At 43.9% G+C, this 13,229-nt stretch overlaps 2 protein-coding genes across 25 annotated transcripts in view; one reads left to right on the forward strand and one right to left on the reverse strand.

Annotated features, from left to right (window-relative positions):
• ZNF41 (zinc finger protein 41) overlaps positions 1-4,748 on the reverse strand; it is a 42,402-nt gene extending 37,654 nt beyond the window's left edge. For 7 of the 23 annotated variants that reach the window (XM_028842512.2, XM_077988586.1, XM_077988583.1 and 4 more), the window contains exon 1: positions 3,877-3,999. The gene's annotated coding sequence lies outside the window, so the exon portion shown is untranslated. Of the gene's footprint in view, positions 1-3,743; positions 4,000-4,291; positions 4,378-4,507 lie in introns of those variants that run through there. The other 16 variants (XM_077988585.1, XM_077988582.1, XM_015127292.3 and 13 more) reach the window with 10 other exon arrangements.
• On the forward strand, positions 4,058-11,402 carry LOC144338572 (uncharacterized). Of its 2 annotated transcripts, none has more exons than XR_013412809.1 (2): positions 4,058-4,166; positions 10,375-11,402. XR_013412809.1 is itself a non-coding variant. In XM_077988619.1 (2 exons), exons 1-2 carry the CDS (start codon positions 4,221-4,223, stop codon positions 10,392-10,394), a joined length of 534 nt encoding a protein of 177 aa, XP_077844745.1. In that variant the 5' UTR covers positions 4,132-4,220; the 3' UTR covers positions 10,395-11,402. The 2 variants fall into 2 exon arrangements, 1 of the variants encoding a protein (XP_077844745.1); XM_077988619.1 differs by having other exon boundaries at positions 4,132-4,734.
• Positions 11,403-13,229: the final 1,827 nt, after the last annotated feature.

Raw genomic sequence — 13,229 nt, forward strand, 5'->3', positions numbered from 1 at the left:
ATAAGGTCCTAATACATGCTATAACATGGATGAGCTTTGAAAACATTAGGCTAAGTTAAAGAAGACAATCATGGCCGGACACAGTGGATCATGCCTGTAGTCCCAGTACTTTGGGAGGCCAAGGTGGGCGAATTACCTGAGGTCAGGAGTTCAAGACTAGCCTGGCCAATGTCTACTAAAAATACAAAAGCTAGCCAGGCGTGGTGGTAGGTGCCTGTAATCCCAGCTACTTGGGAGGCTGAGGCAGGAGAATTGCTTGAACTCGGGAGACAGCGGCTGCAGTGAACTGAGATCTGGCCACTGCACTCCAGCCTGGGTGACAGAGTGAGACTGTGTCTAAAATAAATAAATAAGACAATCATAAAAGACCACATATTTTATGATTCCATTTATATAAAATGTCTAGAATAGACCAATCTACAGAGACAGGAAGTAAATTAGTGGTTGCCTGTGGCTAGGGATGAGGGTTGGGAATGAGGAATGATTGCTAATGGGTACGATGTTTCCGTTTGGGGTGATAAAATATTCTAAAATTAGATGATGATGATGGTTGCACAATTCTGTGAATATGCTAGGAACTGCTGAACTGTAAGCTTTAAATGGGTGAATTTTATGGCAGATGAATGATATCAATAAAGCTGTTAGAAAAAACAATCATAGCTAGTAAGTGCCAAGCAGGGTTGCAAAGTCAATATCTGGCAAGGGGTAGGTATTCAATAAATGTTTACTGAATAGATTGATGAATAAATAAACACCTTTCACATTCAAATAAAAAATGCCCAAGTTATTTTCATTAACATTAGCAGCAAGATAGCAAATACCCTCTATTAAATGTCACTCAACATTGTTCTGAAAGCTCTAACTAGTGCAACAGAAGATGAGGTGATCAGAATAAATATTTGAGAGAAGAGACAGTATCATTTTTAATTGGATGGAATATGGTAGCTAGGAAAAGTAAGACTATAAAAAGCAACTAGATTCATATGAGAATTTGGTAATTGGACTGAATACGAAATAAAATTATAAAAATAGATTTTCCCTATGGAAATAGAAAAAAATATGCTATTCACAATGATGATAAAAACAAAGGTAAAATATCTAAGAATGAACTATTAAAAAAAAAAAAAAGGTGCTGGACCCATAAGAAAACTATCAAATATTATAGTTTTAACGGTTATTTTTGAAACTAGATAAAATAGTTTTAACATTCATATGGAAGAAAAAGGCCGGGAGCAGTGGCTCATGCCTGTAATCCCAGAACTTTGGGAGGCCGAGGCAGGCGGATCACAAGGTCAGGAGTTCAAGACCAGCCTGGCCAATATGGTGAAACCTCGTCTCTACTAAAAATGCAAAAATTAGCTGAGCAGGGTAGCACGCGCCTGTAGTCCCAGCCACTCGGGAGGCTGAGGCAGGAGAATTGCTTGAACCTGGGAGGTGGAGGTTGCAGTGAGCCGAGATTGCACCACTGCACTCCAGCCTAGGCAACAGAGAAAGACTCCATCTCAAAAAAAAAAAAAAAGAATAATAATAAACGCACAAGAAAATTAATGAAAGCAACCAAGAAGAAAGCGAGGGAGACTAGTTCTGTGTGATATTAAAACTATTTCTAAAGTCAATATGATTTTTTAAAAAGGAGAACAGTTCAGAAATAAAACAATACACATTTGGGAACTTATGTGACAAAAGTGGCATTTAATTGAATTAGAAAACGGTATTCATTTAACGGCTGGTTCTGGCAAATTAGGTATCCAAATGGAATATATGAACTGATTCCATCTCACACCATACACCAAAATGAATTCCAGTTAGATTAAAATTTAGCTTTAAAAATTGAAACAATAAATATATTAAATATAAATTTAAGGCATATTTGTTTGAACATGAAATGAGGAGAAGTCACTAGGCAAGACAATACACTCAGAACTTGTAAAGGAAAAAGGCAGATATATCTTCATAGATGATTTTTTAAAAATCAAAGGTGAAGACATCTTTCAAAAGTCAAAATCCAGAGATAGAGGAAATATAGTTACAATACAGGTTAATATTCACAAATTAGTAAGAAAGACAAACCACCTAAAGGAAACAAAGGGCAAAGGACATGAAAAAGTTTAAATATATATTTCAATGGCCAATAAGAATGAAATAATGTTCAGCCACTAGTTGTCAGGAAAATGTACATCAAGGCAAACTAGATACCCTTGTGTTTGGCCCTCAGAATGGGGAAAATTAAAAAAAAAAAAAATCCAGTGCGGAAGAGGATTTTGGAAGAAGTCTTTTTATATGTTGCTGGTGGGAGTTCCAACTTTACAAAAGTTTTGGAAAGTAGTATGGTGGTATGTATTGAACTTAAAAGCATCATTCCTGCACGTAATGATCACTCAGGTGACAGCCTCTAACCACAATTTAGAAATCAGTAACAAAGATGTCAATGTTTTGGGAAATCAAAATCTCATATTTAAATAACCCAGAGGTAAGAGTGAACATTGCAACTGCAATTAGAAAACATTAGAAGGAAACTATAGTGGAGATGCTACATATCAAAACTTGTGGGTTGGATGCTCATGCCTGTAGTTCCAGCACTTTGGGAGGATGAGCTGGGAGGACTACTTGAGGATTGCTTAAGGCCAGGAGTTCAAGACCAGCCTGGGCAACATAGCAAGACCCCAATCTCTACCAAAAATTTAAAAATTAGCTGGGCAAGCCTGCCTATAGTCCCAGCAACTTGGGAGGCTGAGGTGGGAGGATCACTTGAGCCTAGGAGGTTGAGACTGCAGTGAGCCATGATGGCTCCACTGCACTCCAGCCTAGGCAACAGAGAGGGATTCTTGTATCTTAAAAAAAAAAAAAAAAAAAAAAAAAAAAATCAGCCTGGGCAACATAGTGAGACCCTGTGTCTACACAAAATAAAAAATTAGTGGGTGTGGCAGCACATGCCTGTAGTTCCAGCTACTTGGGAAGCTAAGTTGGGAGGATCGACTGAGCACAGGAGGTTGAGGCTGCAGTGAGCCATGATCGTGCCACTGCACTCCATCTCTGGGCGACAGAGTGAGACCCTGTCTCAAAACAAAACCGAACAGCAGCAACAACAACAACAACAACAACAAAACATGTGACATGGAGCTAAAGAGTTCTTAGAGAAAAATTTATAAACTTAATGTTTATATTATAAAATAAAATGACTGGATAATAAGAGATAAGCATTCAATTCAGGACTTTAAAAATGAGAACAAAAGAAAAAAACAGAAAAGAAATAACGAAGTTAAGGGCAGATATTAATGACAGAGAAACAAAGACACAGGAGGACCAACAAAGTCAAAAGTAGGTTTTTGAAACAACCTCATCTCACACCTAAAGACCACCTATCACTGACCCCAGGAAGCTGCATATCTGATTCCACAGCCCCCCATCACCAGTCCCAAATAAACGCATCACTCACCCGGCAGAAACCTTGGTCAATCCCCCAATAAACCCCATCCTACACCTCACAGACCTCCAGTAGTCACCCCGCACAGCCCCTTCTCACGCCACGGACTTCTCATCACTCATCTCACATATACCTTATTACTCACCCTAGAGACCCTGTATCACTCACTCCACAGACCCCCTTATCATTTACTCCGGTGTCCCCAACACTCATCCTACAGGCTACCCATCAATTTTCTCTAGTGACCCATCACTCACCCACAAACCCCAATCACTCTCTCTGCACCTCCCTATAAATGACCCCAGAGAAGCCTCCTCACCCCACTGAGCATCATCGAGTACAAAATCCATGTCATAACATCCCCATAATTATCTCAACGCTTGATCCATGTCTTAACATCTCCATAATTATCTCAATGCTTAAGTGGCCCTAAGTCCGTCTGTTAAACTCACTCCCAGAGCCTTAAGTCCTGAAAACTGCTTCGAGGGACCCCGGCGCTTCTGGACTTGATCTGCACATGCTTAGTGTCAGCTCCGAAGCGGCCGCTCGCCCGCAATTACACCTGGTGCCCTTACACCGCGCCGGTGCGTGCGTGCGTGCGTGCGCGTGTGCGTCGAAGGAGAGGCGGGCTTTCCAATTTCCTGCAGCGACTGTCAGGCAAGGAACATGGCTGTCCCCTTGGGAGTGTCTCTACGGGAGCCGCCATCTTGGAAGGGTGATCACTTCTGCAGCGGAGCCCACGGTACTCTACTCGATATACCCCTGTGGGATTTTCCAGTGGCCGAGGCACTGGGCCATGGAATGTACCACCAGGCTTCTCCCCTCCGCCGCAGCCTCTAGGAGTCAGTCGCCTTCGGGGCGCCTTACCTCTTCCGCCCTCAGGGTGCACTCGGCCTCAGGCCGTCCCCACCGGGGAGCCTCCGCCTCTTTAAATAGCGCCCAGCCCCCACCCCCAGGAGCAGGTCCCGAGACGCACCCGGCCCCGCCCCCGCCCCCGCCCCCGACGCCGCACTGCTCTGTGGGACGCGGCGACCCCTCTCCCGCCGCGGCCGGGACCCCGCACCCGCCCCGTCCCGAGCCCACCTGGCGGCCCTGCTGGCTACAGCTCCGACCTGGGCCCAGGCCGGCTGCGGGAAACGCCCGGCGTCTCGGCTGTCACCGAACCTGTGCAGTTGCCGCAGGGGGAGTCGTGCGTGTCAGATTTAGGCCAGGAAGCGGAAGTCGCCGGCAGCGAGAGTTTAACCTCTGTGGGCGCGGAGGGTTGCGGGGATTCAGCGCCCGGGACCGTGGATCTGTGCAGGGAGTCATAGGTGTGTGTGACATCAGGGGTGGAGTATTTTGGCTCGTTTTCACAATTCAGTCATTAGCCTTTTTGCTTTCCTCCTGGAAGCATTAAAGTTGAAGTTTTCTTCTAAAAATCCAAGTTTTGATTTGTTGTATTAGTTCGGATTTGATTTTTGTTCGTGTTCGGTTTCAAGTGTTGATTTGTAACTCTCCCCCTACACACGCCTTTTGACCCCTGAGTTATTTATTTTTTTATTTTATTTTTTATTATTATTATTATACTTTAAGTTCTAGGGTACATGTGCATAACGTGCAGGTTTGTTACATATGTATACTTGTGCCATGTTGGTGTGCTGCACCCATCAACTCGTCATTTACATCAGGTATCACTCCCAATGCAATCCCTCCCCCCTCCCCCGCCTGAGTTATTTAAAAGTCCATTGTCGGAGTGGCAAACATCCTCTGAGACTCAAAGGGCAAGGCCTTGGGCGCTTTATTCCGGTTGCTCCAGGAATGTGGGAAAGCAGCGGAGTTTCATTCTAGGGGAAGGAAACAAAGGCGGCCGAGTGCCAGCTGCACGTTTGGTGGGCTTTGGTCATCAGGGGTGGACATGCTGCCCAACGGAGCTGTCGGCAGGTTGACCCAGCTTGGTCCATCGCGTCCTGTTCTAGGAATCGATTAGTCAAAGAAGGAATTTAGAGGGACTGCAGAAAATGTTACAGGTCTTAACACCGTTTTGCGTTTCCGCAAACGAACAAGAAGTTAATCCCTGTGTTAGTGATTTCTAAGCCCATTTGCCTTGTGGCCCAAGAATGTTGAGCTTGAAATTTGATGAAACTTGCCTTAAGGCTCAAGTACGAGGCCAGCTTTCAAAAATGGTTTTGTGTCTTGATTGAAAACACTGTATCTTCTAGTTGTTGGGTTTATCGTACTCTACGGCTCTATCGGTTCAAGCTTGTGTGTTGGGCCTTTTAAAATGTATGTTTCCTGATAATTCCCTTTAGCTTGTCAACTGGGGGTAATGGGGGGGGGGAGAAAGAGAGAGAGGGGAGAAAGAGAGACTGTATTGTCAAATTTTTCCTTGTGCTATTCAATTTTTTTGCTTCCTATGTTTTGAAGTTTTATTAACTGCAGGTAACGGTGTTTCATTACTGAATAGATATAGCCAAATTCCTTCCCCCAAAAGATTATATAAAGTTTCCTAGTCCTACCAGCAAAATCATTAAGTTCATTAAGGCAAATCCCCTCCAGCGCTGGATGTTGATGCTGTCTTTAATTTTGTATTTTTCTGACTACTTGTGCAATTGAGGATTGTTTTGGTCTGTTGGCCATTTGGCTTTTCTCTTTTGCAGATGTTCATATCCTTTGTCCAGTTTTCTCTGGGGTGATTTGTCCTTTTCTTATCAATTTGTAAACAGTGTACAAATTACATTGTACACTAGGGATATTAACAGTCTGTCAGTTACACTGTACATTAGGGATATTACATCAGAGATATTAACATCTTTGTCCATTAAGGCTATTAACCATCTGTCAGTTACATTGCAGTATTTTCCCCCAAACTCCTTTTGTCTTTTGCATTTTATGTTTTTTTAAATGTGCAATTAGAAAAATTTTATGTGGGCTGGGCACAGTAATCCCAGCACTTCGGGAGGCTGAGGCTGTTGGTCACCTGAGGCCTGGAGTTCGAGACCAGCCTGACCAAAATGGTGAAACCCCATCTCTACTAAAAATAAAAAAATAATAATAAAGAATAAGTAGCTGGGTGTGGTATCTCTACAAAAAAAAAAAAAAAAAAAAAAAAAAAAGAAAGCCAGGTATGGTGGTGGTTGCTTGTAATCCCAGCTACTTGGGAGGTTGAGGCAGGAGAATCGCTTGAACTTGGGAAGTGGAGGTTGCAGTGAGCTGAACTCACACCACTGCACTCCAGCCTGGGTGATAGAGCAAGACTTCATCTCAAAAAAAAAAAAGAAAGAAAGAAAGAAAGAAAAATTTTATGTGTAATATGTAACTAGTGAAATGTAGCCTCTGATCAGATATGTCTAAACTTTCTTTTTATGGCTTTTGTATATCCCATCTTGCCTAGTTTCCCTTCCCTATTCCAGATAGAAAGATAATCTTAACATTTATTTCAGTGTTGTTATTGCTTTAGTTTTTTTTCTACTTTAATCTAATTGGAATTTACTGTGGTATATGGTATGAAATCAAGATCAAGCTTGAACAAGAAGCCTGTGTCACGCTTTTTTCTGTGTCAAATAAAATCAGAGACTTTAATTAGAAAGACAGGCTATTGCAAAAGGGAGAATGCTCCCAGCTCAGAAACCTGAGAGCATCTTGAAACCAAACAGAAAAAGGCTTTTCTTGTACAGGGTAGGGAGGCAGGCAGAGATAAGCAGAATCTGTGGAAAGGAAGCTGCACAAACAAGGGGGAATGGCCAGTGGGGTCTGCCAGGAAATTGTCCCACTGTGGTCCGCCTATTCCCAGGAGAAGCTGAGAAGCAGGGTCCGTCGGGAGGGGGGGAATTTCGACTTTTTTTGATGCTTGCCCAGGCTTAGGGGCAAGCAGAGTTAGGAGCTTGTAGGAAAGAAGCCTGGTTCAAGTTTGGCTAAAGAGCATTTCGTTCTGATTGATCAGTGGGGACAAGCAGTTAGGCTTGTCATCTATGAGGCAAAGAATGGGAATTTGGAGAGTGGGTGTCAGGGCTTCTCAGGTAAACAGGGGACATCCGTGACTTCTAAGTCATATGGGGAAGGATGGTTCTTTGCAGTAAGCCATTTTCCAGAAAAGCCATTTTCCCTTTAGAGTAAGGGGATTTTTTGACCTGCACTGCTCACCAGGCTGAGGTAAAATTCAGTATTGTCAGTTGGCACCATTTATGAAACACACCACCTTGTACCCACAATTCAGTCATATAAGGTCACAAATATACTTAGCTTGACCTGAACTCTATTTTGTGTCTGTAATCTATTTGATTTCAAGGGATTTTTGTTCTTGCAAATTTATTTTCTAGGAATTCTCTGAAGTTTAAAATCATTTAATCAAGTTTCAAAATGAATGCTACCAACCCGTCCCCCAACCCCCCCAAAAAAAACCCCAAAACACAACAAAACTAAATTGTTGTGGCTGGGCGAGGTGACTCACGTCTATAATCTCAGCATTTTGGGAGCCCAAGGCGGGCAGATCACTTGAGGCCAGGAGTTTGAGACCAGCCTGGCCAATATGGTGAAACCCTGTCTTTACTAAAAAATATAAAAATTAGCCACCCTGGTGGCATGCACCTGTAATCCCAACTTCTTGGGAGGCTGAGGCAGGAAAATTGCTAGAACCCAGAAGATGGAGGTTGCATTGAGTAGAGATTATACCACTGCACTCCAGCCTGGGCAACAGAGTGAGACCGTCTCAAAAAAAAACAAAAACAAAAACAAAACAAAACAAAAAAAACCTCAACTATTGCTGGGCAAGGTGGCTCACACCTGTAATCCCAGCACTTTGGGAGGCCCAGGCAGGCGGATCACTTGAGGTCAGGAGTTTAAGACCGGCCTGGCCAACATGGTGAAACCCTGTCTCTACTAATAATACAAAAATTAGCTGGGCACAGTGACACACGCCTGTAATGCCAGCTACTCGGAAGGCTGAGGCAGGAGAATTGCTTGAACCCGGGAGGCAGAGGTTGCAGTGAGCCAAGATCGTGCCACTGCACTCCAGCCTGGGTGACAGAGCAAGACTGTCTCAAAAAAAAAAACCATAAAAACAAAAAAAACTAAACTATTATGCTTTTGATTGGAATTATATTTACATTAATATAATAGTTAGGGAGATGTAATGTTTTTATTACATTAAGCCTTTCTTTATATCTAGGGATTTGATGTGTCTGTTTGATTATGTCTTATATGCTGCAATGATATTTATAATTTTCTAAATCCATCATCTTTTTATCTTTTTTGGTTAAATTTATTTTTGTATATTTATATTTTTGTTGTCATTAAGACTTATTTTTGCTAGTCCCATCTGCTTACTGCTAGTATAGGAAGAACCTATATTTATAATTTTCTCTTTTATTTTTATTTTTTGAGACAGGATCTTGCCTTGAAGTTCACTGGCATGATCACAGCTCACTGTAGCCTCAACCTTTCAGGCTCAAATGATCCTCCCTCCTCAGCCTCCCAAGTAGCTTGGACTACAGGTGTGCACTACCAGACTCAGCTAATTTTTGAATTTTTCTGTAGAGATAGGTTCTCCCTGTGTTGCCCAGGCTGGTGTCAAACTCCTGGACTCAAGTTACTCTCCCACCTCAGCTTCCCAAATGGCTGGGACTACAGGTGATAATTTTATCTTGTATCCAGCTCCTTATCAAAACTATCTACCTATTCTGGTAGCTTCTCAGTACAGTTTTTTCTTAGGTTTTCTAATGGTACAGTCATATCCGATATAGATAATATTCCCTATCTGACATTTGATATGATTATTTCTTCTTTTTTCACTGTATTAACTGTCTAATAAGGTAGCCACTAAGCTCATTGGCTATTTATTTTATTTATTATTATTATTTTTTGAGACAAGGTCTCACTCTGTCACCTAGACTGGAGTGTAGTGGCATGATCTCTACTCATTGCAGCCTCTACCTCCCAGGCTCAGGCGATCCCCTCACCTCAGCCTCCCAAGTAGCTGGGACTACAGGCATGCACCACCACGCCCAGCTAATTTTTGTATTTGTAGAGACTTGGTTTCACCATGTTGCCCAGACTGATCTCAGACTCTTGACCTCAAGGAATCCACCTGCCTTGGCCTCCCAAAGTGCTGGGATTACAGGCATGAGTCACTACACCCAGCCCCAGTCTCTTTGTTTTAAATGTGCTTGTAGGCTGGGCGCGGTGGCTCATGCCTGTAATCCTAGCACTTTGGGAGGCCGAGGCGGGCGGATCACCTGAGGTTGGGAGTTCGAGACCAGCCTGACCAACATGGAGAAACCTTGTCTCTACTAAAAATACAAAATTAGCCGGGCATGGTGGCAGATGCCTGTAATCCCAGCTACTTGGGAGGCTGAGGCAGGAGAATTGCTTAAACCCATGAGGTGGAGGTTGCAGTGAGCCGAGATCACACCATTGCACTCCAGCCCGGGCAACAAGAGCAAAACTCCATCTCATACACACGCGCACACACACACACACACACACAAGTGCTTCTAGTAATTAACACATAACTTTTGTTTTATAACCCAATTTTACAGTCCCTCTCTTTTATAGGAGAACCCAGTCCATTCAGTTTATCAGCGATATGCCTGTTTTTGTGTGTTCCATTAGACTTCGTTTCCTTTTTTTTGATTTTGTTATTGTTACCACCTTTTCAATTTCCTTACATTTGTTGGCTCTGTTAAGCTTCTGTTTATTCCCCTTCTCCCTCCCTTAGTAATTTGGAAGTTCTGTTCTGCTTATCAATTCTTCTGGTGATTATCTTTCTATTCCTTATAAGCATAATTCACGTTTTCTCTGTTGGTAGATTAAGCACACACATGGGCACACATACACACACAGATGTGTTACTGGCCTTTACTCCTAATTTCTCAGGAGAATGAACCATTTAGAATGTTTTTACCTCTTCATTCTACCCTCACCCAAAATTTCTGTTCTTTTCTGAGATAGTTTTTTTTTTTTTTTTTTTTAATTAGAAGAGACACTGGAAACATGATGGCAGCAGCGTAGTTTCCACTCTCTTGTTATGCCAGCATACAGACAGAGCAACCAGATGACAAAATCAAAACTCATGGACAACATTTATGGTGGGGCCAGTGGACACAGTGTCCCCAGTGTGGCAGATTTTCTGCAGATAGGGCTGCCAGCTGTATTTCCAACCCTGCACGTGTTTGCCACCCTCCCATCAAGACATGGAGCCTATTTTTTCATCCTTTGTGTCTGGGCTGGCCTTGTGTTCCATTTGACCAATAAGGTATGGTAGAAATGGCATTCTGGGACTTCTGAGCCCAGCCTTAAAAAACATTGAACTTTTGCTTTAGTGAGAGGAGAACCTAGATACCCTGTAAAGAGGTCTGTGCTGTCCTTCTGAAGACAGAGGTCCTGGAGGATGAGACACCTTTTAAAAATAGGTCATGCAGCGCTATCACGGCCACCCGGCTAGCTCAGTCAGTAGAGCATGAGACTCTTAAATATAGGCCATGTACATAACTGAGGCCCCTGCTGGCAGCTAGCACTGAGGTCCCAGTCATGTGATGAAATTATCTTGCATCCTCCAGTACCATTCCAACTTCCCCAGGCATCATATAGAGAAGAAACAAGTCTGGGCGTGGTGGTTCACACCTGTAATCCCAGCCCTTTGGTAGGCTGAGGCGGGCAGATCATCTGAAGCAGTGAAGCAAGGAGTTTGAGACCAGCCTGGGTAGCAAAGCAAGACCTCATCTCTACTAAAATATATTAGCCAGGCACAGTTGCACATGTTGGTAGTCCCAGCTACTCGGGAGGCTGAGGCAGGAGAATTGCCATGCCCAGGATTTTGAGGCTGCAGCGAGCTAGGATCGCACCACTGCACTCCAATGGTCAACAGGACAAGATCCCACCTCTAGGAAGAAGGAGAAGGAGAAGGAGAAGGAGGAAAAGAAAAGAAAAGAAGAAGAAAGAAGAAACGAGCCATCCCCACTGAGCCATGCCCAGATTCGTGAGCAATAAAATAGTTATTAATCCACTAAGTTTTGGTGTGGTTTATTTACACAGCAATAGATAGCTGAAATATCCATGAATATCAAAATACACATGAGTAAGGACAAGTCACTAACAGCCACAACAACTTCATGGTACAATTATCTGTATAGGAAAAAGCAGGGGGAAGTAAGCAGCATTTGCCAGACCTGAGAACACAATACCAAAACAGCCAGTGGGCATGACAGACCAACTTGAATTCAGCAGCTGAAACTGAGAGGAATTTTGCAAAATTCAGCAACAAGTGAGTTTGAGGGGTCTGCAGGAAGGTTGGAAGGGGTTGGAGCAGCAGACTATAATAATTCCTATGAACTCCTTTTTTTTTTTTTTTTGAGACTGGATCTTGCTCTGTCACCCAGGCTGGAGTGCAGTGCCATGATCTTGGCTCACCTAAGCCTCAACCTCCCAGGTTCAAGCAATCCTCTCCCCTCAGCCTCCCGAATAGCTGGGACTATAGGCACATGCCATCACACTGAGCTAATTTCTTAAATTTTTAGTGGAGATAAGGTCTAGCTATGTTGCCCAGGCTGGTCTTGAACTCCTGAGCTCAAGTGATCCTCCTGCCTCAGCTTCCCAAAATGCTGGGATTATAGGTGTGAGCCATCATGCCCAGCCTTCTATGAACTCTTTTTTTTTTTTTTTTTTGAGATGGGGTCTCGCTCTGTCACCCAGGCTGGAGTGCAGTGGCCGGATCTCAGCTCACTGCAAGCTCCACCTCCCGGGTTCACGCCATTCTCCTGCCTCAGCCTCCCAAGTAGCTGGGACTACAGGCGCCCGCCACCTCGCCCGGCTAGTTTTTTGTATTTTTTAGTAGAGACGGGGTTTCACTGGGTTAGCCAGGATGGTCTCGATCTCCTGACCTTGTGATCCACCCGTCTCGGCCTCCCAAAGTGCTGGGATTACAGGCTTGAGCCACCGCGCCCGGCCTCTATGAACTCTTAAGACTGACTGTGCTTGGGGGTTCCCAGGACCAACTTCAGGTTCACTGATTCACTATGAAGGACTCAGAATTCAGCAAAGCTGCTATACTGATGGTTATAGTTCATTAGAGCAAAAGGGTAGAGACTTAATTCAGCAATGGAAAAGGGCACATAGGGCAGAGTCCAGGGGAAACAAGGATCAAGCTTTGGGTTCTCCCTTCTCAGTGGAGTCATACGGCCAGTGCTTAATTCTCCCAGCAAGATGTGGGGTAACATACATGAAGTATTACCACCCATGGACTCTCACTTGAGCCTCGGTGTCTGTGGCTTTTATTTGGAGTCAGTTTCAGGCATGGCCAACTACCTGTGTGGTTGACCTTACTCAGTCCTTCCAAGGTTCATGCCGATACTGCACAGCCCAAGACTCATATCAAAAATCACAGCTATCTGGCATGGCTCATACACTCAAGTAAACAAAGGTTTCTTAACAGGCAGTGTATTTCAAGGGTTTAGAGCAGTGGTCCCCAACCTTTTTGGCACCAGGGACCAGTTTTGTGGAAGACAATCTTTCCATGGACATGGGGCAGAGGGGGATGGTTTCAGGATGAAACTGTTCCATCTCAGATCACCAGGCATTAGATTCTCATAAGGATGTGCAACCTAGATCCCTTGCATGCGCAGTTCACAATAGAGTTTATGCTCCTATGAGAATCTAATGCTGCCACTGATCTGACAGGAGGTGGAGCTCAAGCAGTATCACTCCCTTGCCTGCTGCTCACCTCCTGCTGTGCGACCCAGTTCCTAACAGGCCATGGACTCGTACTGTGTGTGGACTGGCAATTGGGGACCCCTGACTTACAGGTTATATCCCAGGAGCTGGGGCAAGGGCCAAA

The sequence above is a fragment of the Macaca mulatta genome, chromosome X (assembly GCF_049350105.2).
Source record: "Macaca mulatta isolate MMU2019108-1 chromosome X, T2T-MMU8v2.0, whole genome shotgun sequence".
Taxonomy (NCBI): Eukaryota; Metazoa; Chordata; class Mammalia; order Primates; family Cercopithecidae; genus Macaca; species Macaca mulatta.